Source organism: Macaca fascicularis, chromosome 20 (assembly GCF_037993035.2).
Source record: "Macaca fascicularis isolate 582-1 chromosome 20, T2T-MFA8v1.1".
Classification (NCBI taxonomy): Eukaryota; Metazoa; Chordata; class Mammalia; order Primates; family Cercopithecidae; genus Macaca; species Macaca fascicularis.
In genome coordinates this window covers 20,912,820-20,938,380 of record NC_088394.1, presented here as the reverse complement: position 1 = coordinate 20,938,380, position 25,561 = coordinate 20,912,820, and the positions used below count along the sequence as shown (strand labels likewise).

The window sequence follows — 25,561 nt, the reverse complement described above, 5'->3', positions numbered from 1 at the left end:
CCCAAGTAGCTGGAACTACAGGTGTGTGCCATCATGTCCAGCTAGTTTTTGTTTTTGTATTTTTTAGTAGAGATGGGGTTTCACTGTGTTGGCCAAGCTGGTCTCGAACTCCTGATCTTAAGTGATCCGCCTGCCTTGGCCTCCCAAAGTGTTGGGATTACAGGCATGAGCCACTGCACCCCGCCTAGCTGCATAACTTATTAACCCACCAGTTTACCCGAGCTATTCTTAAACCTCTATTTATTAGTGATTTATAGAGTTCCTGATGCTTATTTGTTTATGATGTAAAGAATCGCTGTATTTTCTTAACTTTCAGTTACCTTATAAAAGTTTCATCATTCTTTGTAGCTCTAAAGCTTTGGCATTTTTTGGAAAAGTGTCAGATCGCCCCATCCACAACCTTTTTTTTTTTTTTTTTTTTTTTTGAGACCAAGTCATGCTCTGTGTGCCAGGCTGGAGTGCAAGGGCGCAATCTCGGGTCATTGCAATGTCCGCCACCCGGATTCAAGCAATTCTCCTGTCGTAGCTCCCAAGTAGCTGGGATTACAGGCACATGCTGCCACACCTGGCTAATTTTTTGTATTTTAGTAGAGACGGCATTTCACCATGTAGCTCAGGCTGGTCTCCAACTCCTGAGCTCAGGCAATCCACCCACCTCGGCCTTCCAAAGTGCTAGGATTCCAGGTGGGAGTCACCACACCCAGCCTGCCTCCACAACCTTTTATAGGTTTCAGCTTCTTGCTTCTTTTATCTGCCCAATGAATCTCACCCCTTCAGTCTATTTTCCAACTGAAATGGTTTCATCTCCTTAATAGTCTTAGTAACCTTTAAAAAGACAAAGCAGCTGGGCGCGGTGGCTCACACCTGTAATCCCAGCACTTTGGGAGGCCGAGGTGGGCGGGTCACCTGAGGTCGGGGGTTCGAGACTAGTCTGACCAACATGGAGCAACCCGGTCTCTACTAAAAATACAAAATTAGCAGGGCATGGTGACGCACGCCTGTAATCCCAACTACTGGGGAGGCTGAGGCAGAAGAATCACTTAAACCCGGGAGGCGGAGGTTGCAGTGAGCCAAGATTGCACCATTGCAGTCCAGCCTGGGCAACAAGAGCAAAACTCGAAAGAAAAGAAAACAAAAGAAAAGAAAACAAAAGACAAAGTATATAGCAACTTCCTCCAAGTCCTCAATATTTTTCATTGTATCTTCACTCTCATGTGCTGCATTAAGACCACACAACCAAACGTCTTACCTTTTTTGACTAAATAAAACATTTATGACATGTACGTCATCCTTAGGTTAACAATGGCTTCATCCACGGCGGATTCTCAATATATAAAATGCAGTTACTGGTAGGGTAAAAGGGTCCCATTAAATATTAGATAATGGACCCAAAATGCACTCATTTTATTCAGTTTGTTTGGGCAAATGTTATACGATGCCATAAAAATCATTCTGATTATGACTAAAGTTCATGAGGTTATCCGAGGAGATGATGAGTGAATAAAACCTGGTGCTCCCAAGACCCAATGAACACGTCGCTGGAGTTTCCCAGACATCCCCGCACAGGCTGCAAGGACTCCACTCTGTGCTGTCCAGAAGGCTCTTTGTTGTACATCCAGCACTAGTGCTGTACTAGGTTGGCTGCTGGTTATCATTTGCTTTTAGTACTGCTTTTCAGTTATGAATTACAATTAGCTTTGCTTTATCATCATCAATTTAGTTCGCTGGGTATGGTATAGTTAACCTTCTTTGTAATTTTCACCTATGATTTTCCAAAAAGTAAACTTTAAGGTATACGGGCATAGCAATTCAAACATGAATAATCTATAGTTCCGCTACCAAGTGAGACTTTAGGTGTTTTCCAACCAAATGTGCCCAAATAGTGACACTTTGTTGGGGAGATATATATATATATTTTTTTTTTTTTTGAGATGGAGTCTCGCTCTGTCGCCTAGAGCGCAAGTGGCACGATTTCTGCTCACCGCAACCTCTGCCTCCCGGGTTCAAGAGATTCTCCTGCCTCAGCCTCCCGAGTAGCTGGGATTAGAGGCTTCCGCCACCACGCCCGGCTAATTTTTTTTTTTTTTTTTTTTTTTTGTATTTTTAGTATAGATGGGGTTTCAACAAGTTGGCCAGACTGGTTTCGAACTCCTGATCTCAACTGATTCGCCTGCCTCCGCCTCCCAAAGGGCTAAGATTACAGGTGTGAGCCATCGCGCCAGACCGGTAAACGTGCTTCTTAATCGTCCCATTCAAATCAGCAAATTATCCTAGTAACTGTCATGCAATTACTAATTTATTTTGTTCTAATAACAAGATATATCAAGCTTATTCTCCTATATAAAATGCTAAAATTAGAAACATAAATAACTGCTTTCAAGTTTACTGCAATTTGTTTACTTTGGGCCTCTCCAACTGTTTTCTCTGAGCTTTTTCTATTGTAAAATAGAATGGAGAAGGACATTTTGGGGTCTTTTACCAATCTAACCATGCTTCCCTCAAAGGGTAATCACTGGTGTGTCTAGGTATAGCAGGAAGGTTAATGCAGTTACAGCTTAAATTGGTACAGCCCACAGCACATTCACGTAAACATAAAGCATAAGAACATTCCATGCCCAGGTCTGGTCTTTTGCATCTCCATCTTAGGAGGGTTTCTCAACACAGGTACTACTACTGGCACTTGGGGCTAGATAATTCTTTGTTGTAGGGGTAAGTTTAGCAGCGTCCCTGGCCTCTCGATGCCAATATCACCCTCTTGACAAGTTGTTGCAACTAAATACGTCTCCAGACATCGCCACCGGTTCCCTGGGGGCATACTGTCCCTCGCTATATATTTTTTTAAAAAGTGTTCCCCGTTACCCCGCTTAATAACCACTGCCCCATCGTGATATAACCCTAATGTGTGAGTTTTCCCCAAGTGACAGCTATGTTTAATTTAGGTTTGAAGGGGAAACTTAAGGAAGGAGCTTCTGAGGACGGAGACGTCTTGGAGGAACCGTCTAACATACGATCAAGAAAAGCAACGTTAGACTACTAAGACACCGTAGTAACTAACAATGAATGACGTTCCAGGCACTGTGATAAGTGTTATATCTGCACGAGCTCCTTTCTTTTGCTTTTATTCGCTGGGGAAACTGATGCTCCGTGATAAACCAAGGAGCAGAGGCTGCAGCGGATAAAGTGAAGGTTGGGGGCTAAGGCTGTGCCGTCCTCCCCCTCCCTCTGGGTTTCGCGGTCTCGTTCTCCAGCACTTGAGTGCCGGAATGACCTTCATAAGTCTCTCCAGGGAGTCGCTTCAACTCCGCTCTCACGTCCTGCCCCTCTCTTCAGGTTTCCCGGTGTTAGGTCTCTTCTGCTCACAGAATGAGCTGGGCCTCCAAAGCCTGACCCAGTCTGCAGCCCGCTTGGCCCGCAGGGTTCAGCTGAAGGGCAGACCGAATCCCAAGGCCCAGACCCCAGACCAGACACCTCCGCCTCGTATCACCTTGCCGACACACTGCTCCCCAGCCCTTCCCCAAACCCGCCACTTGAGCTCACCGAGAAGGACCCGGCTCTGGTTAGTAGCTTCATGATTCAAGATTGTTCTGACACACGGTCCTACCAGATTAAGGAAAGCAAGATGGTGGCGGAGGCCGCGAGTTTCCCAGCGTTCCCCGCCACCTCTTTCCCACGTCCCCTTCGTGAGGGGTACTCTCTATACTGCCGCGCTCTACTGCTCCCTGCAGAAGGTTGGACCAGTCCAATTCCTCCAAGACTCAGAATAGGGAGACACACAATTTCCCAAGTAAATATGCAGAAGATAATGTACGTCACTGCTTATTGCGTTCTTCTCCTGGCCTGAATACCCAGTATGCACCCCTTTTCTAAGTACGTCTGCAGCGGCCCGTCACAACTCCCCCCGCTACCTTGGGCTCTTCCGCTCGGGATTGTCCAATGGGACGCGCCTCTCTTGGGACTGCGCAGGCGCCCCTCGGACTGACACCTGCACTGGGGGCCCTGGGTTTCCGCGTCCTTGGACATTGGGGACTTTAGGAGACTCCTGCCATTCCGCCTTTCTGCAGAGGTACTGGGCATCGAAGCCCAGCGTAGTTGCCTCTTGCTGGGTGAAGTCCTTACTGGATCTTTAGCTCCGTGAAACAGGGGCCTTGTTCAGCATATTCGCCGCTGTGTCCCCCAGAGCAGGCCCGGGACACACCGGGAGGGTCAGCAACCTGGGGGAATCATCACAAGGTCTCTGGTCTCGTGGATCTTACGTCCTAGGCTGGGGCTACATAGAATATAAAAACTTAACTGTAGTTTTTGTGTGAGAAAAATAGAAATGTTTTGGACAGTAGGTGTGTTATGTGAGCCGAAACCGGCTGTTGGAGAAAGGCAGTCACGTGACGATATGGGGGCGCGTTCACTCCGGTCCTCAGCGAGTGTTAACCCATAAAGTGCCTTGGGCCAGGCACTGTGCTAACGCGGGAGACGTGGTCCCTGCCCTTTAGGGACTTAAGAGTTTCGTACCTTGCTACGTTGCTTCGTTGGGAAACCGACAGTATCAGCATCAATATCATTTGGGAGTTGATTAGAAATGTATAAACTCCAGGTCCCATACTGGATCCGAATCGGTGTTTTTACAAGATCCTGAGATGATTTCGTATGCACAATAGTTTCAGAAAGGCTGGTGGTGTAGACGTTACAAGGCATAGGCAAATTTATGTCCTTTTTGCCTTGTGTCTGAATTGCTCCAGGCCTACAACGGACTCGGGCTGTCTAACGATTTAAGGTCCGGGCATTAAAAACCTGGCACCAACCCAATTTCTGTGCCTGTTGGGGACACCCTCAACCCAATTCATACCATACAGTTTCCCCACGTGTGGTAGACTTAACACTAGTGGTGCATGAGATGATTTTAAGTTGGTACATAGATGAACACTTCCATTTTTTTCCTTTTAAAAATTTGTATAAATTTAAGGGGCGCAAGTACAGTTATGTTATGTGGATATATTGCAGTAATGGTGAAGTCTGGGCTTTTAGTTTACCCATCACCCAAATAATGTACATGGTGCCCATTAAGTACTTTCTCATCGTCACCTCTCTCCCACCCCTCCACCTTTCGGAATCTCCAGTGTCTGTCATTCCACACTCTATGTCCATGTGTACATCTTATTTAGCACTGTTCCATTTTAATAATATATTTATTTTGATTAAGACAAGCAATGCTACTAGTGAATTTCCTCTTTAAGTACATTAATAAAATAATAAAAGTTGGTGTAAAAACGTTAAGTAACTTGATGATACGGATATACAGCAAAAATCAAGAATGTATTATACAGGTACCATTGAGTGAAATTTGGGAAGCAGTGCTGTGATCAAGCCACCTGCGACAGCCACGTTTTTCAGGATAAAGTTCAAGTTCATTAACATGGCATACAAAGCTGTTTCCAGTACTTCAAAATCCCATTTCCCAAGTTAGCTGCGACCCTGAGTCCAGTCATTGTAACTTCATTCAACAGTTCAGGTAAGGTAGGAGGAACACACGAGTCTCCACGATCAAGTGCACACACACACACACACACCCCTGCTTATAATGTCCTTTCATTCTTAGGTTATGACCCAATATTGGAAAGGGGCAAAAATAAATTGTTCAAAATGTGGCAGGATTTGAAACATAATTCATGACACCAGCTACATAAATCATAAAATCCCATTTGTCCATTGCAAAAGGTCCTATTAAGCATTAAACTACAAATTAGGAGTGCCATCTTGTGGACACATCTACCACTTCCACATCATGTCACTTCCTAGCCAATTCCATGGCTGCTCTCACAGTGGAGGTCTCTGCCACAGCTCTAGCATTTTATTGCAGAAGAAAACCCAGTCCTTGAACTGGTTTCTGTGTAGAACACATTGAAAGCCCTGGAAGTGGAAACCAGCAGACAGGAAGAGTAGACATGGAAGAGCAGATGAGTTCATTGCTGGAAAGCTCGAATTGTTAGTTTTGTTAACGTGGAGTCCAATTTGACTGCATGGAGCCCAACTACCTACCCTGAGCCCTCATGGTGAGTGTGTTTGTGCATGGAGTGGGAGAATGTAAAGGGAAAGGAGGCAACAGTAGGAGTAAAACACACCAAAGGAAAGTGATGTGGGTTTATACTTGGGAACAACATTACCTTGCCATCTTAGGGCTGGAGGCATTAATCATGGCTCTCCAATGCATAATTTCGATGTTGGCATTTCCTTCCCATTTCTTTCAGAATCCTACCCTGTCAAGTATTATCTCTGATGAAATATTCCCGGGGCCAGGCATGGTGGCTCATGCCTGTAATCCCAGCACTTTGGGAGGCTGAGTGGGTGGATTACCTGAGGTCAGGAGTTCAAGACCAGCCTGGCCAACATGGCAAAACCCTGTCTCTACTGAAAAAAAAAAAAAAAATACAAAAATTAGCCGGGTGTGGTGGTGGGTCACTGTAATCCTAGATACTTGGGAGGCTGAGGCAGGGAGAATTGCTTGAACCTGGGAGGTGTAAGTTGCAGTGAACCGAGATCATGCCACTGCACTCTAGCCAAGGCAACACAGTGAGACTCTGTCTCAGGGAAAAAAAAGGAAAATAGAAAGTTCACATCAATTTATAATATGCTATAATTATTGTTTTTGGTCACATATATTTTTTCCATGTTTTGAGGTGAACAGATTGGTCTTCATTCTAAGACTGTGTTAACTTATATTGATTGATTCAAATTATAAATAAACCTTTCCTTCCTGTGATAAATCCAGCTCGGTCTGGATGTTTTATTCTTTTAATATATTTCTAGACCTAATTTGCTACTAATTTGTTTAGGATTTGTGCATTTATGTTCCAGAGTGATATTGGCTTTAACTTTTTCATTCCCCCTATTCATGCATTTTTCTATCATAGATAAAATGAGTTAGGAAGTGTGGAAGGAAAAAAAAAATCTCAGGACCCCCAAATCACTAAGCCAAAGGGAAAATTCAAGCTGGGAATGATGTCAGACAAACCTGCCTGCCGTTTTATTCCTAAATAAGACAGCTATAAGGATAAAAAGCTACATAACCTCCCTCACAATTTGCCCACAGGGAAATTCCATGTGCATCTGAAGGTCTTTACCCTAAAACAGTTCTGTTGAATTTCACCCTGGCAATGTAAATTGATAGCTTAATTAATATTTATGTATGTATGTATGTATTTATTTATTTATTTTTGAGAGAGTTTCACTCTTGTCGCCCAGGCTGGAGTAGAATGGCACGATCTGAGCTCACTGCAACCTCCACCTCCGGTTTCAAGTGGATTCTCCCACCTCAGCCTCCTCAGTAGCTGGGATTACAGGCATGCGCCACCACGCCGGGCTAATTTTGTATTTTTAGTAGAGACAGGGTTTCACCATGTTGGCCAGGCTGGTCTCGAACTCCTGACATCAGGTAATCTGCCCACCTTGGCCTCCCAAAGTGCTGGGATTACAGGTGTGAGCCATTGTACCAGGCCTGATAGCTTATTTTCACAGGTTCAGGACAAAGGACAGAACTGAAAGTCCATCTTAAACAAATGTGTATCTGATTGCTTCCTCTGCCCTATTGTTTACATTATATTATGTAAAAATAATGAAGATTCTCTGGGCCAGACAATGACATAAGTGACTATTCCTCTGCCCATCCTCTCACATGTAAATTGTATATTCAGTGAAAGGCTGATCAAAGATTCAAGAGGATGCAACCCTTTGTCTCTTGTCTACCCACACATTTTTAAATTTTTTTTTTTCCTTTTCTTTTGAGACAGAGTCTCACTCTGTCATTCAGGCTTGAGTGCTTCCAGCACTTCCTGAACTCAAGCAGTCCTCCCACCTCAGTCTCCCGAGCAGGTGGGACCACAGGCGCATGCCACCACATCTGGCTAATTTTTGTATTTTTGATAGAGATGGGGTTTCGCCATGTTGCCCAGGCTGTTCTCAAACTCCTGAGGCCAGTCCAGTGGACTGGCCTCCCAAAGAGCTGAAATTAACATTTTAAATTTTCTTCCTTTTCACCCATATCAATCCTTTCTCCTTAAATATTGAAGCTCTCAAAATCATCTTTGGAGAAAGGCATATACATGGCTGTCAGGCGCTGATCCTTAACCTTGGCCATGTAAACTTTCCACATTGATTGAGACCTGTCTCAGATACTTTTGGTTCACAGAAGTAAATGTCTTTCCCCAGCTTTCCTATATTTCACATGCTCCCTTTGATTTTGTCAGGCTTTTATTTTATTCTTTGTTAGGGTGGGTCTATTTACATTTTTGATCTTATTCTAGGACATGATCTTTACTTCTAAGGCATGGCTTTTCTGGAGTTATAACTATAAGGGGTGCTCAGTAAGGTGTCTCTACTGTGGCTCAGTAAGAATTCCGACATTCTCTGCACTATGTAAACTCCGGGTCTACGTTTGTTACAGGTAGTTAGACAGGTATGAGCGGGGCAGGAGAGGGCTCTCCCCCCACCCACCAGGAATGTCGGGTGATGATTTGGCAGTTATCACATTGCCTCTCTAAAAGTGATAAATTGGGCCAGGTGCGGTGGCTCACACCTGTAATCCCAACACTTTGGGAGGCCAAGGCAGGTGGATCACCTGAGGTCGGGAGTTCGAGACCTGCCTGAACAACATGGAGAAACCCTGTCTCTACTAAAGATACAAAATTAGCTGGGCATGGTGGCGGGCACCAGCTACTCGAGAGGCTGAGGCAGGAGAATCACTTGAACCCAGGAGGTGGAGGTTGCGGTGAGCCGAGATTGTACCACCGCACTCCAGCCTGGGCAGCAAGAGCGAAACTCCGTCTCCAAAAAAAAACAAAAAACAAAAAACCAAGAAAACAAAAAAACGATAAATTGGAGAGGCCATTTCCTTATAGTCAACACCTGTTGCACGAAATTAACGGTGTTAATTGAATGCAGACACCAGGGAGTAGCAACTTCCTGGGCATGTGCATTAAGAAACAAAATGGCGGAGTATGACTTTCCAGGGTTACTCCACTAGAACTTCTGAGGGAAGAAAGCCTCAGATGGGCATGTGGACAACTTCCGGAACACGCTGCGCGTGCTCACCTCCAAAGGGTGAGGGGGGCATCAGGCATGCGGGCAGCCCACCCTAAGGGAAGAATCATGAGAAAGGGGCCAGCCTATAAAGTACTAGGATCACTGTTAAACAGGGCGCTTGACCTCGGTGCCTGGTTGGGTCTCTTCAAGCATACTTTCCTTTCCTTTTTTATCCTGTTCTAAAGCCTTTTAAATAATCTTCCACTCCTGCTCTGAAACCTGCCTTGGTCTCTTTTTCTGCCTTATGCCCCTCTGTTGAATTCTTTCTTCTGAGGAGGCAAGAATTGAGGTAGCTGCAGCTGCACACAGATTCACCGCCAGTAACTCAGCTATCTTCCACCGGTAACACATTCAGTTCTCAGTCCAGCAGGTGCCATTCTCTGATAGGCCTCACAGCATTTCTCCCTTTGCACATGGCACAGGCCAGCTCATGACTCACAGCAAACCCCATTCAAATTTCTGGGCCCTCGCTTCCTCTTTACCAGCACCCTGCTCTTCAAATTCTAGCTGCTTTAGCAATCCTAAACTCTCTCTTCATTGATAGCTTTTGAGGTTCAGAAGCTACAGTTCAAATAAAACTAAGATTTATTGTTTCATTTCTGCAAAAGGAAGATGTGAAGCTACACTGATTTGCCTTACTACTCATATCTGAAATCTGGTAGAACATTAGACAGTTTCATAATTAAGTAACTGTGGGCAAAGGGCCTAGGTGTTGCTACGGGCTTCATTTCAAACAGCAGGGACAAAAGGAAGCACCTCAAACATTAGCAGCATCAACAAAAGGTGCAGCAGCATAATGACTCACCTGTAGGTGTTGATAAGCTCATCAGCATGAGGCTCCAGTTCAAGTGAATTCAACCATTTCTTTACAGTTGGATCTGGGGCTCAGAGACTCCCCATAATGTGGCATACATGGTCATTATTTCCTGAGCAGTCATATATTCTAGCAAGACATCAAATTCAGGACAATAACCAATTCTTGACCTTAACCTAATTACAAGAATTGTATTAAGTAAAAACCCAAGTCATCTATCCCACCAGACAACATGGATAAGATGGCAAACCTACAGTCTTCCAGGCCATACTTCTAAGAGTCCTACCAAGATATTTTCTTCTCAAGGGCTACAGAATTATAGCTGTCAGATCTATTGTAGGACATTGGAATAGTAGGTTCCATAATTCAGTTTTAATGATCTTGGGGATAAAGAAGTTAGAAATGAAATTCCAGAGCCTACTCATTTTGGAGGAGTACTAGATTATGAGATGGTCTTCTCATTAATCAAGAACTCCAAGGGGAATGGCCGCCATGGATGTATTTGCACTGTTCAACCTGTACAACATCTTGTCCATATAAAGGCTGGTCCATATAAAGGCTGAACCAGAACCAAAGCCTTTCCCCACCCCGCCAACCTGCAGACTGCAGTGAGTGTTGCTTTAGCAATTAGTCAAACCCCTCTGTTGATTTACACTCAGGTGAGCATAGCCTACGAACCAGAGAAAGAGCTATAAATTCAATTTTGTTTTAATTGGAGACTTCTTATACTCCTAGACACTTCATAGAAACAAACTCAAATTCCCTCTTTATCTAAAAAAAAAAAAAACAAAACAAAACAAAAAAAAAACAGTAAGCATCTGGTGGATGTCACTTTATAACCAACAATATCCAAGTAAGGATTTGAAAACATTGAACAAGTCACCCCAAAATAGAGCAGCCTTATAGACTCTCTTCATCTTGCAATTCTACAAGAACCATCCTAGTTTTCTACTCAGTTGTCTATGAATCCTGAAGAGGTGATTAGATTTCTCATATTATTTATGGGGGACTCCAAGTATCTGCCTAGGCAAGAATCAGAAGAAAGTATCTCTGTGTCCCTCCCTCTTCACTTTATTTCTTCTTCTTTTCTTCTTTATTAGAGGGGAGACAATGGTAGAAAATAAAACACATTATTTTTAAATAATCTTTTTTTTTTTCTGGTCATGGACCCCAAATGTTCTTGGTGCAAAAATTCTCTTTCAACTGAAGCATATGAACTTTATTTTGGATGTCTGAAATAGTAACCCAACTCAGCCCTCCAACATTGATGATTTATATTAGATATATGTGTATGTGCATGTATATCTGCACCTGTGTGTGAGTGTGAATGTGTGTGTGGTGTGTGTGTGTGTGTATCCATGGGAAAGCTGATGTGATCCAGGCCTTATGCTCTTCTTATCCATAACTCAACTGCTAAAACATAAAGCTCTTGTTCTTTGGGCTGTTCCATCTGACAGCTCCATCATTACTGGATCTTTCTGTTCAAATGTCCAGAACCCTCAGGAACAGGTTCCTGTCCCAACCCTGACAAATGCTGCTCTTTCGTATCTCAAGGAGAGAAAACAGGAATTTCACCAAATGTCTTCGGATTTGAGCATGCTGGATACACAGGTTGCTCATCTAAATCTGCAATGAAGGGGACAAACGTTCTTCTTTGGGAAAATCTTTATTATGTAAATATATTTACACCAAGATATACATGCACAGGAAGGTCCCCGTATGCATCCAGGTGTCATCTATGAAAGACACGAGGGTCACTGGTTGTAAATGAATCTCATGGCACCTCGTTTTCATCATCACTGGATACTTTCTCTGGGTTAGCAAAGGTCAGGAAGACTTGTTCCAGTGTGATCTGACTGACGGAATAGTCTTCTAAATCAAATTGCTCTTTAGCTTGCTCCAAAATGCCAAACACCTTTAACAACAGCAACAAAAACGCAGTTACCATTGCAATCTCCCCTTCAGCCCCCAACTCACATGAGCCTCTCCTCCACTCCCCCAATTCCTATCAAGTGTATGTTGGAAGACAGAAGGTACAGAAGGGAGAGGTGAGAAGGTGGAAGAACAGAGAATTGAGAAAGTGAGAGGAGGCCATTCTCTGTTCCCATTTGCTTGATGGATATGGAGTAATAATGGAATTCAGGACAAGAAATTGTAGCTATTGAACTCTAGGGGTGTTTGAAAAGCAACCTAATGGTGCTACTCCCCCAACAATGCCAGGTTCCCATTCCACATTCCCGAATCCCAAATACTCCCCATCGTTAGTGCTCTCTTAACATGCAATGTTAGAAGGGCAAGGTTGCTACTATCACCTTTCCCCAGCGATTGTCCTTGCTAGGAATGTAGTAGTTAAGGATCCCTTGATTCTCATGTTTTAAGACACTACCTAAGAAAGGAAAATAGGACAGGCGAATAATCTTACAGGCTTCATTTGAAATTGCCAAAATATTACTACATTTAATTATATACTGTGGAGGGGTGAATAGAGGAGGTCAATATGAAAGGAGATATGACCTGCTAACCCACTCTCTTTGGTATCCATGACATGGTTAATGCTTTCAGCAGATTTATTCCTCATGAAATCATCTTATTATATGGAGTTCATAGCAAGTATTGAAGGCAGGATTTGAGGTACAATAAATTATCAGCTGACATGCCCAATATGAAAAATCTGAGCCTTCTAAAAGTCTTATGTTTGCAGAGGGACCCAATCCAAGACAGCCTATTAGAAGTGGCTGTGGTTCACAGTACTCACGGAGAAGAATGGAGAGGAGTGAGTGAATTTAGCACCTTCAGCTGACATATCCAGATTCTCACATTGGGACCAACTTGGCTAAAAACTCAACCCATGGAGAACAAGGAAGAGCACGGGGTGGAGATGGCACACCAAGGAGCCCCATGGAGCCAAAGGAACCCCCACCTCTAGCCAAGAGAAGCACCGAGTGATTGTGAGACCCTGCCCAGGAAACCATGCTTTTCCCATGGGTCTTTGTAACCCACAGCTCAAGAGATCCCCTTATGAGCCCACACCACCAGGGCCTTGGGTCTGATACACAGAGCTCTGTGAAGTCTTGACAGAGCATCCACTCAGGTATACACAGAGACCCAGGAGTTTTATATACTCCAGCCTTGGGATCCTTGGCAAGGTGGGAGGTCCATCTGTACATATCCCTAGGAAGTAAGCTGAATCCAGGGAGCCAAGCAGTACATTCTGCAGGCCCCACTTCCACATCACATCACAAGTTAAGACCTACTGGCTTGGAATCCCAGCCAACCAATGGCAGTGAGTTGGAGTCTCCCTGAGATGGGTCCAAGTTCCTGGGGGAGGGGCAGTTGCCATCTCTGTGGTTTGGTCAACTCAGCCACTTCAGCCTGTCAGCTTTGAAGAATACAGGCAGTCCAAACAAGGAAAGGTCCCCCACAACACAGCACACCTGCTATACCAAAAAGCAGCCAGACTGCTGCTTTGGGTGGGTCCCTGATCCCTTTCTTCCTGACTGAGTGAAACCTTCCAATAGAGGTCTCCAGCTACCTCCTACAGGTACATGTAGGCTGGTGACCAAAGGAGGGACTCCTCCCTAACTCATTCTATGAGGCCAGCATCATCCTGATACCAAAACTGGACAGAGATACAACAAAAAAGAAAACTTCAGGCCTCGATGAAAATCAGCGCAAAAATCCTCAATAAAATAAGCAAACTGAATCCACCCACACATCAAAAAGCTTGTCCACCACGATCAAGTTGGCTTCATCCCCGGGATGCAAGGCTGGTTCAACATATGCAAATCAATAAATGTGATTCATCACATAAACAGAACTAAAGACAAAACCACATGATTAACTCAATAGATGCAGAAAAGGCCTTCGATAAAATTCAACATCCCTTCAGGTTAAAAATTTTCAATACACTAGATACTGAAGGGACATACCTCAAACTCATAAGAGCCATATATGACAAGCCCACCACCAATATCATACTGAATGGGCAAAAGCTGGAAGCATTCCCTTTGAAAGCTGGCACAAGAACAAGGATGTCCTCTCTTACTACTCTTATTCAACATAGTATTGGATACAGTATCTTGGTTGGCAGGTTTTTTTCTCTTCAGTAATTTGAACATGTCATCCCACTCTCTCCTTGCCCATGAGGTCCCTGCTGCGAAATCTGCAGCTAGCCTTATGGAATCTCCCTTATATGTTATTTGCTTTTGTTTTTTCTCTTGCTGCTTTCAGGATCCTCTCTTTGTACTTGATTTTTGACCATTTAATTATAATGTCTTGATGTAGCCTTGTTTGTATCGAATCCGAATGCAGATATGTGACCCTCTTGTACCTGGATATTTATGTTTTTCTTAATATTTGGAAAATCTTCTGCTTTTATTTCTTTAAATAATCTAACAATTTGTTTTTTCTTCTTCCTCACAAACTCTAATAATGTAAATACTGGCTCTTTTGATGCTGTTCTATAAATCTCATGAGCTTTCTTCATTCCTCTTAATTTTTCTTTTAATTGTCTAACTGTATATTTTCAAAAAGCCTATTTGAGTTGAGATAGTTTTCTCTGCTTGATAAATTCTGCTGTTAATGCTTTCTACTGCATTCTTCATTTTATTCACTGTATATTACATATCCATGATTTCTGTTTGATTTTTTAAGAAGAAATTTCAATGTTTCTATTAAGTTACTAGTCTGGGTAATTTATTGTTTACCTGATTTTGTTGAATTGTTTTTCTGTATTATCCTGAAGTGTGCAGAGCTTTTTGATTTTGTTTTTAAGATGGAGTCTCACTCTGTTGCCCAGGCTGGAGTCCAGTGGCGCGATCTCAGCTCACCGCAACCTCCACCTTCCGGGTTCAAGTGATTCTCCTGCCTCAGCCTCCCGAGTAGCTGGGATTACAGGCACCTGCCACCATGCCTGGCTAATTTTTCTATTTTTAGTAGAGATGGGGTTTCACCATATTGGCCAGGCTGGTCTCAAATTCCTAACCTTGTGATCCGCCCGCCTTGGCCTTCCAAAGTGCTGGGATTACAGGTGTGAGCCACCGTGCCTTAGCCTATAGAGCTTTCTTAAAGTGATTTATTGATCACATGAAATCAAACTCTGACACAATAAGTCCTCAAAAATATTTGCCACACAAACGCATAAGTGAATATTCAACTTCTTAATGGACATATCCATCTACATGTGTCAAGGGCACACCATCAACACTATGACCAACACTGGGGTGATAATTTTTCCACACAGCTCGTTCTTCACATATGCTTGACCATCCATTTCATATCTGTTTTCTGATTTTCTTTTCTTTTTGCTTTTTTAAGATGAAGTCTCTCTCTGTCACCCAGGCTAAAGTGCAATGGCATGACCTCTGCTCACTGGAACCTACACCTCTCCGGTTCAAGTAATTCTCCTGCCTCAGCCTCCTGAGTAGCTGAGACCACAGGTGCACGCCGTCATGTGCAGCTAATTTTTGTATTTTTAATGGATATGGGGATTCATCATGTTGACCAGGCTGGTCTTGAACTCCTGACCTCAGGTAATCCACCCACTTCAGCCTCCCAAAGTGCTGAGATTACAAGCATGAGCCACTGTACCTGACCCTGATTTTCATTCTTACTGTGTAGTCAATTTTGCTATTTTCCATTGCCTAGGAGACAAATTTTCAACCCCTTAGCCTAACACACAACAGGAACTTCTGTGGTATTTTGCTCAGCCTACTAAAGTGGAAACTAAGATGAAAAGCCAGAATTATTAAAAGCCTTGCCATTGCCCACACTTTAGGTTAAGGAAAGAGAGATAAGAGACAGATCGAAATGGATGGTCTCACTTGTACTGTTCCATGTAGGCAGAGAGGTGCCTACTGAATTTAGCATGAAGAAACAGCACTCAGAAACCAAACTCCTCTTGAAAGGAGAGAAATATGTTCTTGAGAAATGTGTTAAATTGTATTTGTTGTTCTCACCATTCATATGATTTATGTCTTCAATACCAATTTTCTGTGAGTTATTGATAGGTATTGATTTTCTATAATGTTCCTTTGGCAACGTTCTTATTTGCATTTCAATACCATATCCTAGCTGAGACAGTAAAAGCATAAAGTTGCATTTGTAGTGTGAAGGAAAAAACCTTAAAATTTGACATGAATAATCTGTGAAACTAATTGAGAATTATGCTAAAATAGGACTTTAAGTATATAATTTATTTTTAGTTTTTATTTATTATCATTATTTTTTTAGAGATGGGGTCTTGCTCTGTCACCCAGACTGGAGTGCAACAGCACAATCATAGCTAATTGCAGCCTAAACCCTGGGGCTCAAGCAGTTCTCTGGACTTAGCCTACCAAGTTGCTGGAAGTACAGGCGTGAGCTACTGCACCCAACTAATTTATAAACATAAAACTGCCTTGTTAGGTGATGTAAGAGTTTGTGAGAACCTCTGTTTTTTGTGAAACTTAGCATAATCTGCCACAAGAGACTTATAGTATCAAACGTTGCCAAAGGAACATTATAGAAAATCAATACCTATCAATAACTCACAGAAAACTGCTATTGAAGACATAAATCACATGGATGGTGAGAACAACAAACATGATTTAACACATTTCTCAAACTCCTGAGCTCAAGTGACCTGCCCGCCTCAGCCTCCCAAAGTGCTGGGATTACAGGCGTGAACCACTGCACGGGGCCGATGTAATATATTTCTGACAAAGGTAGCGCAACTTAATTTACCTGGAAATGTTGTTGTAACAAAACGTTTAAAATCCTGTAATTTATCTTTAGTCTTGACCTTGACCTTGAGGATGTAAATGTTGCCAAACTTGTTCTTGAGATGCTGAGGGCTGCCCAAGCACATGAACTTCCCTTGCACCATGATGGCTAGACTGGTACAGAGCGCATCACATTCCTCCATACTTGCAAAACAAAAGGGCAGAATGTTGTAAGGGTAAAAGTAAAAAAGTTCTCTTTTGGAGGACACTGTGTAGTTCAATCAGAGCCAGAATTTTGCGACCCTATTTTCAATCAGAAGTTGTATTTTTCCAATCATAAAACTCGTCGATGGGAAGTGGGAATTTTTCAAATGAAAAAGAACATAGTGCCCAATTTTCAAATAGAGCATCTTCTGAAGTCCTGTCTTTTCCTCACTTTTTTTGTTAAACTCAGTGAGGATTTTTAGTCATTTGATTTATTAGGATTAACATGAATCCTAATTCCTAATGAGGAACTAACGTACTCAGGCAAGTTTACTGTCCAATATTATCCACTGGGCCTAAATAATTCCCTCTTACAGCCACTACAACTCTCTCGCTAGCCCTCAACCAAGCCTCCCAGTGAGCCACACCTGTGGGAGGTTATAACGATGGCTTTTCCACTTTCGCGTGTCTTTGTCACTATGTTCCAGAGCAGGCGTCGGGCTACTGGGTCCATGCCAGTTGATGGCTCATCCAGGAAGATGATTGAAGACCTTCCCATTAGGGCAATAGCAGTACTCAGCCTACGTTTGTTTCCTTCACTTCATGGCCAAAGAAGGACAGAAAAAGTGACAGAAGAAACGGCTATACATATCAGTTATGTATAGGAAAGAGTTAGTACAAATTTCCCAAATGCTGAGCGTCCCAGCAAACACTTAACATGGACATCCGCAATGCTGATTATATGTGACTTTGATTAGGTAGCAGGCCCAATTACAGATGTGTATATCAATTCGTTTAAATTTGAGATATAGAGGAGTGACTTTTATGTAATAAATTTTGGCAGCATTATCAGTGGCATTTATTTACCCATGTTCTTAGAGTGTTACAGTTTCCAAGTCACATAAATCACATCATAATTCAAAGGGCCTACATTCCTCCTTACTTGGTAGACAAAGAACTATAGGGACCCTAGAAAGAGAAGACACTCCTTTTTTTGAGGTTCAGAGGATATAGTTCAAATAGAACCAAGACTTTGCGTTTCATCTCTGCAAAGGGAAGATGTAGAACTGTATTGATTTGCCTTATTACTGGCATCTGAAGCCTAGCAGAACATTAGATAGTTTCACAAGTAGGTAATTGTGGGAAGCGGAGCTTAGGTGGAGCTGTAAGCTTCATTTCAAACAGCAAGAACAAAAGGAAGCACCTCAATGTTAGCAGCATCAACAGAAAAGAGCGGTAGCATAGTGACTCACCTGTAGGTGCTGATAAGCCTGTCAGCATGAGACTCCAGTTCCAGTGAATTCAACCATTTGTTCACATACAGCTTAATCTGGGGCTCAGAGACTCCCCATATTCTGGCATACATAATCATTATTTCCTGAGCAGTCATATATTCCAGCAAGGCATCAAATTGAGGACAGTAGCCAATTCTTGACCTTACCTAATAACAAAAATTGCCTTGAGTAAACAGCCAAGTCATCCACCCCACTACACATCCATGGATGAGATGGCAAACCTGCAGTCCTCCAAGCCATGCTTCTAAGAGTCCTACCAAAATTATTTTTTTCCTAAAGGGCTACACAATTATAGCTGTCAGACCTGTTGTAGGACATTGGGATAATAGCTTCCATAATTCAGTTTTAATGATCTTGGGGATAAAGAAGTTAGAAATAAAATTCTAGAGCCACACAATTTGGAGGATTATTAGAATATGAGATGCTCTTCTCATTAATCAGGAACTCCAAGGAGCATGGCCACCATGATGTTTTGGCTTTGTTTAACCTGTAGAGCCATATGTATATCTTGTTCCAGAGTAAGGCTGAACCAGAAGCAAAGCCTTTCCGCATTCATCCCCAAACCAGAGATTGCAATAAATGTTGCTTTACCAATTAGTCAAACCCTTCTGTTGATTTACACTGAGGTGCACATAGCCTAAGAGCCAGAGAAAAGGCTATCAAATTAAATTAAATTAAATTAAATTACTAATTTACAGTGTTTCCAAACTATTCATGCCCCCTAAACTCCTGGCATGGCACGAGACCCTGCCCCTCTGTTTGAAGTGACAGGGGCTTTAAAAGACTAGCTCCCTTTACACACCATCCTTCATTTTTCTCATTTTCCTCTTTTGGGATTCATACATTAAGTATTAGGGCATTAAAACACAACTGCATGTATAAATAAAATTATAAAGTAACCACACATGCTCAGGGAAAGACACAGGCTCAGAAAATGCCTGAGAAGAACTTATTTTCACACCCCAGGCTGATCCTAAGCACAGAGACAGCAATCCAAAAAACAAAAACAATAAATAAAAAGTAACAAACAGCAGCAAACCTAGGAGAATGAGGAAAATATAATTTCCAGAATTACCACTTTATTAGAGTCAAATGTCCAGTTTTTAATAAAACTCAGAATCATAGAGGGAAACAGGAAAGTATGACCCATCAAAGGATGAAAGGAAAAAAAAAATGAATGGAAATTGTACTGAAAAAGACATGAAGGCAGATATACTAGAAAAATACCTTAAAATATTGTCTTAACGATGCTTTAAAAACTAAATGGAGATGTGGAGGAAGTCAAGAAAATGATGTACAAACAAAATGGAAATATCAATAAGAGGTAGAAACTTTAAAAGGAAAAAAAAATTCTAGAGTGGAAAAGTATAATAACTGAAATAAAGTATTAACTAGTAGGATTGAAAGTCATGTTTGAGGCTGGGCGTGGTGGCTCACGCCTGTAATCCCAGCACTTTGGGAGGCCAAGGCAGGTGGATCATGAGGTCAGGAGATCTAGACCATTCTGGCTAACATGGTGAAATCCTGTCTCTACTAAAAATACAAAAAATTAGCCAGGTGTGGTGGCGGGCACCTGTAGTACCAGCTACTCGAGAGGCTGAGGCAGGAGAATGGTGTGAACCCAGGAGGCAAAGCCTGCAGTGAGCCGAGATTGCACCACGGCACGCCAGCCTGGGCGACAGAGCAAGACTCCATCTCAAAAAAAAAAAAAAAAAAAAAAAAAAAAAAAAGTCATATTTGAATAGGCAGAAGAAACAATTAATTAACTTTACTGTAGGACAATGGCAATTATTTAGTCCGAGGAACAGAAAGAAAAAAGATCAAAAAAAGAAAAAAAGAAAAAAGATCAAAGAAATGTAAACAGAGCCTAAGGGACCTTTGGAATACCATCAAGTGGACTAATGTATACACTGTGGTATTCAAGAAGGAGAAGAAAAGGGCAGAGAGATAATTTGAAGAAATAATGATTGAAAACTTTCCAAATTTGATTAATAGAAACATCCAGGAGCCCAATGAACTCTAAGTAAAATGAACTCAAAGAGACCCACACCAAGACATGTTATTATAAATATGGCAAAAGCCAAAGCCAGAGAGAGAATCTTGAAATCAGGAAGACAGAAGCCATGGATCACGTTAAAAAAAAATCTCTCAAGATTATCAGCAGATATCAGAAACTTCAGCAACCAGAGGCAATGGGCTGAACCAGAAGAAAAGCCTTTCCCCATCCACCCTCAAAACTGTTAGAAGAAGAAAACTGTCAAACAAGAATCTTGCATCTGGTAAAACTATTTCAAGAGTGAAGAAGAAATTAGGACATTATCAGATAAATGAAAGTTGATGGAGTTTGTTGTCAATAGACCTGTCCTGTAGGAAATGCTCAAGGAAGTCCTACAAGGTGAAATGAAAAGACACTGGACAATAAGTTAATGCCATAAGAAGTAAAGATCTCAATAAAGGTAAATACATAGGGAATTATAAAAGCTAATAGTATCATAACAAAAGTTTGTTACTTTACATTTTGTTTTCTACGTAATTTAAAATTTTAATGCATTTAAAATAATTATGTTTTGGGCACATAGTGTATAAAGATGTAATTTTGTGACATCAGCAACTGAAAGGGGTGGTGATGGAGCTGTAAAGGAGCAGAGTTTTTTATGTTACTGAAGTTAAGTTGATATAAATTCAAATTAGTATAACATTAATATATTAAATGTACTGTCTGATAACTAAAAAGAAAATAGTTACAGAATATTTACAAAAGAAAATGAGAAAGGAATTTAAATGTTTTACTACAAAAAAATCAACTAAATGCAAAGGAAAATAGTAATGCTGGCTGGGCATGGTGGCTCACATCTGTAATCTCAGCACTTTGGGAGGCTGAGACAGGTGGATCACTTGAGGTCAGGAGTTCGAGACCAGCCTGGCCAATATGGTGAAATCTATCTCTTACTAAAAATATAGGAAAAAACAATTAGCCTGGTATGCTGGCATCAGCCTGTAATCTCAGCTACTCTGAAAGCTGAGGCAGAAGAATCATTAGAACCCAGGAGGCGGAGGTTACAATGAGCTGAGATTGTGCCACAGTACTCCAGCCTGGGTGACAGAGTGAGACTCAATCTCAAAAAAAAAAAAAAAAAAAAAAAAAAAAAAAAAAAAAAAAACCAGTCATGCAGGAAATTGGGGATATAAAAGCTATAAGGCATACAGAAAAAATAGCAAAATGATGGAATAAGTTTCTCCTTATAAGTACTTTAAATATAAATACATTAAACTCTCCAATCAAAAGACAGAGATTGGCAGAACGAATTTAAAAAAAAAATTATTCAACTAGATGCCGTCTCCAGGAGACTCACTTTAGATCCAAAGACATAAGTAGACTGAAAATGAAAGGATGGAAAAAAAGATATTTCATGCATTTAGTAATCAAATGGGGTATAAGGGTGGCTACACTAATATCAGATAAAATGGACCTTAAATCAAGAAAATTTAGAAGAAGCAAAGAATATTACATATTAATAAAAGGTTCAATTCAGAATGGAGATGTAAAAAGTAAAAACATTTACACATCTAATAGCAGATCCTCAAAATAGAAGAATTAAAGAAACAATTCTATAATAATAGTTGGATATTTTAATATCCTACTCTCATTAATGAATAGAACAACCAGACAGAAGATCAATAAGGATATAGACACCTTAAATAACACAATAAACCAATTAGATCTAACTAACATATGCAGAACACTAATCAACAAAAAACAGAGTACACACTCTTTTTACGTGCACATGGGACATCTTCCAGGATGAACCATATTTTAGGCTATAAATTAAATCTCAGTAGATTTGAAAAGATAAACCACCTTTTCCAACCATAATTGGATGAATTTAGGTATCATTAACAGGAAAAAATCTGGAAAATTCACAAATTTGCAGAAATTAAACTACACACTCTTAAACAACCAATGGCTAAATGAAGAAATCATAAGAGAATTTAGAAAATGCTTAGAGATGAGTGAAAACAAAGAAAACACTACACAAAAACTCATGAGGCCCAGCAAAAGCAGTGTTCAGGGGGAAATTTATAGCTATGTTCTGTCCTTGGAGCCAATGGTCAGTGTTGCCCCAAAAGTGGTGGCTGAGGAGTTCTTATAGTGGACTGCCCCACATCACCCTGAGGTAGAGCCAATTGGGATTCCAAAGAAAGAAGCCCTAGATAACCGTCCAAAACATTTGTTAGGAAAATTTACATATGAGAGTTGTGGTGTCCTTGTGATGGATAGCAAAAAAGATGTTCTACCTGGGTATGGCTATAAGGAGGGAGTTGGTTTACAGAGTGTTTAAAGAATTTGGCTCAGGGCCAGGGCTACTTTCTATGTGTTTAGCAAGATGTTTGACCTTTCAGTTTTGGGCAACAACTTAAAGAACTTCATCAGTGTCTTGGAATGTTCCTTGGCACCTTCCAGGCCCTGGCTTGTGTCCAAGCCTGTAGGAGAAGGCATAAAGCTGGCCTTGAACAGCAACTCAGTTTGGTCAAGGCACTCTGTTTTCTCAGTCAGGACAAAGATAGAAAACGGGAACTGGGAACCATACAAACTATAAATGCTTACATTAAAAAACAAAGAAACAAAAATAAACATGGAAACCAGCTGTGTGATTCCTGGATGTAAGTCAAGTTTCCATGGACTCTGGCACCATGAAAAAGTGACTAATTCACATAGACCTTGCTACTTCTATATTTAAAAAAGGAGTGCCACCCCTGTATTTAAAATGAGATCTGCCAATATCCCATGAGCCATAGTTGCTGCTCAGCATGTCTCTGAGTGGGAAAAACCACAAAATATCAAGCACAAATTTGACTGATATGCATAGATTTGAACTAGTTTGGTCACCAATATGGCCTTCTATGTAATACCTTCATAACCCTGACTAGTTCTTTTTCCCTATCCTCCCATAACTCGATGGTGCTGGAGACCAAGTCATCTGTCTCCTGACTCTACTATAAACACTATAGCAACCATCCCATTTTTTTTTCTCCAGGCAGAGAATGACAATACAACAACAATGACAAAAAAGGCAGCATCCTAGCAAATTATAACCATGATCCAGTTTTATATCCCTGAATATTCACTCAGTCAGGATGCTTGGACCCTGACTTCTATTTGGAAAAGATAGTTGCATTTGATATGAAGCCAGATCTCACAGTTAATATAGATTCTAAGAAGCTTAGTGGTAATGTTGTGGCACTTTCCAAGTTAATCAAAGTGAGTTTTTCTATAGACTTATCTCTTCTCTGGATTTATTATTTTCCTCTTAATTTTTCTTGAATTTTTATGCATCTATTCTGTTCATATTGTGCAAGGTATAGGGAAATTAATAGATTGATCTATTTTTTTCTTTTAAAAAATCAGTTACATTTCTATACGCTAACAATAAAACTCCCCAAAAGGAAATTAAGAAAACAATTCAATTTATATAGCATCAAAAAGAGTAAAATGCATAGGAATAGACTTAACCAATAAGTTAAAAGTCTCTTACACTGAAAACTATAAAAATTGCTGAAAAATTAAAGAAGACATAAATAAATAGGAATACATCCCATGTTCATGGATTGAGAAACTTACTATTGTTGTCACAAATAATCTCCAGATTCAATGCAGTTTCTATCAAAATCCTGATAACTTTTTTTTTCTTTCTTTTTTTTTTTTTTTTTTGCAGAAGTAGAAAAATGCATCCTAAAATTCATGTAGTACCTTCCGGGACCCAAATGGCCAAAACAATCTTTTGAAAGGAAGGATGAAATTAGAGGACTCATACTTTATAAATTCAAAACTTACTGAAAAGTTTCAGTAATGAAAAACTGTGTGGCATAAATACACACATACAGATCCGTAAAAGAGAACAGAGATCCAGAAATAAATCCTCAGGAAATGATCGATTAATCACACATGGGTGCCAAGACCATTCAATAGACAAAGGACAGACTTTTCAACAAACGATGTTGAGAAAACTGGATATTCACATGAATAAGATTGATGTTGGATCCTTCCCTTGCACTATATACCACAATAAACTCAAAATGGATCAAAGACCTAAACATGTTAGTTAAACTTCTAAAGCTCTTAGAAAAAAAATAGAGGAAAAACTTCATGACATCGAATTTGACAATAATTTTGTGGATAGGACACCAAAATCACAGGCAACAAAAGAAAAATTAGATAAAATGAACTTCATATTAAAACATGTGTGCACCAAAGGATACCAGAAAAGGCAGAAAAAGCTTCTTTCTCAGGTTACACCCTCTCTTCCAGGTGGCATGTGCAGCCAATGACTGGTAGATGCAGAGATACAAAGGCTAGCAACCTTGTTTCAATTGCGGGACTTGTGAAAGGTCATCTTGCTGCAGAGCTCTCAGTAAAATGGAGCAAGGCCTCAGGTGCAACTGAATTGCAGGTCATCTTCTCCTTCTGCCCAGTCTTGCCATCCTTACACCCTTATAGCACCTTGTCTGGCATATGTTATATGTAATGGGAAAAAATATTTACAAATCATGTATGAATTAATATCCAGAATATATAAAGGATTCCTCCAGTTCAACAGCAACTGAAACCAAACAACACAACTTAAAATCGTGCAAATGATTAATATAGGCACTTCTCCAAGAAGATATACAAATGGCCAGTAAGCACACGAAAAAAATGCCCAATATCACTAATTGTTAGGGAAATGCAAATCAAAACTACAAGGGGATACCACCTCACAGTCATTAGGATGGCTACTATTAAAACAAAAATTAAGAAGAGTTAGTGATTACGTGGATAAATTGGAACTCTTGTGCATTGCTGGTAGGAATGTAAAATGACGCAGCTGCTGTGGAATACAGTATAGAAGTTCTTATGAAAATAATCATAGAATTACTATATGATTCTGCATTCCACCTATAGGTATGTATCCCAGATAATCAATAGCAATATTTGTGTATCAATGCATTATTCGCAAGAGCCAAAAGGTACAAACAACCCAAATGTACCATAAATGGATGAATGGAAAAGCAAAATGTTGTATACTCATACAAAGGAATATTATCAGCCATAAAACTGAATGAATTTTTTTTTTTTTTGAGACAGAGTTTCGCTCTTGTTGCCCAGGCTGGGCTCACTGTAACTTTTACCTCCTTGCTTCAAGCAATTCTCCTGCCTCAGCCTCTCAAATAGTTGGGATTATAGGCACACACCACCACACCTGGCTAATTTTAGTCTTTTTAGTAGAGATGGGGTTTCACCATGTTGGCCAGCCTAGTCTTAAACTCTTGACCTCAAGTGATCCGCCCACCTTGGCCTCTCAAAGTGCTGGGATTACAGGCATGAGCCACCGTGCCCAGCCAAACTGAATGAAATTCAAATACATAGGTGAACCTTGAAGGTATTGTGCTAGGTGAAGTATATCAGATATACAAGGAAAATAGTATATGACTCTACTTAC

At 41.0% G+C, this 25,561-nt stretch overlaps 2 protein-coding genes across 3 annotated transcripts in view; both read right to left on the bottom strand.

Moving 5' to 3' along the window:
• Positions 1-3,645, bottom strand: part of UQCRC2 (ubiquinol-cytochrome c reductase core protein 2) — a 30,576-nt gene extending 26,931 nt beyond the window's left edge. Inside the window, exon 1 of the mRNA XM_045382605.2 lies at positions 3,538-3,645. Coding sequence (XP_045238540.1) covers positions 3,538-3,570 — 33 coding nt within the window. The 5' untranslated portion in view covers positions 3,571-3,645. The remainder of the gene's footprint in view (positions 1-3,537) is intronic.
• A 7,888-nt stretch (positions 3,646-11,533) lies between these two features.
• LOC102133268 (phospholipid-transporting ATPase ABCA3) overlaps positions 11,534-25,561 on the bottom strand; it is a 116,411-nt gene continuing 102,383 nt past the window's right edge. The window contains exons 20-24 of one of the 2 annotated variants that reach the window (XM_045383137.3): positions 18,042-18,229; positions 17,217-17,387; positions 16,607-16,788; positions 12,196-12,269; positions 11,534-11,798 (exon numbers count right to left, since the gene is read on the bottom strand). In XM_045383137.3, the coding sequence (XP_045239072.2) occupies positions 11,658-11,798; positions 12,196-12,269; positions 16,607-16,788; positions 17,217-17,387; positions 18,042-18,229 (756 nt within the window). In that variant the 3' untranslated portion in view covers positions 11,534-11,657. The remainder of the gene's footprint in view (positions 11,799-12,195; positions 12,270-16,606; positions 16,789-17,216; positions 17,388-18,041; positions 18,230-25,561) is intronic. The other variant, XM_065537554.2, reaches the window with a different exon arrangement.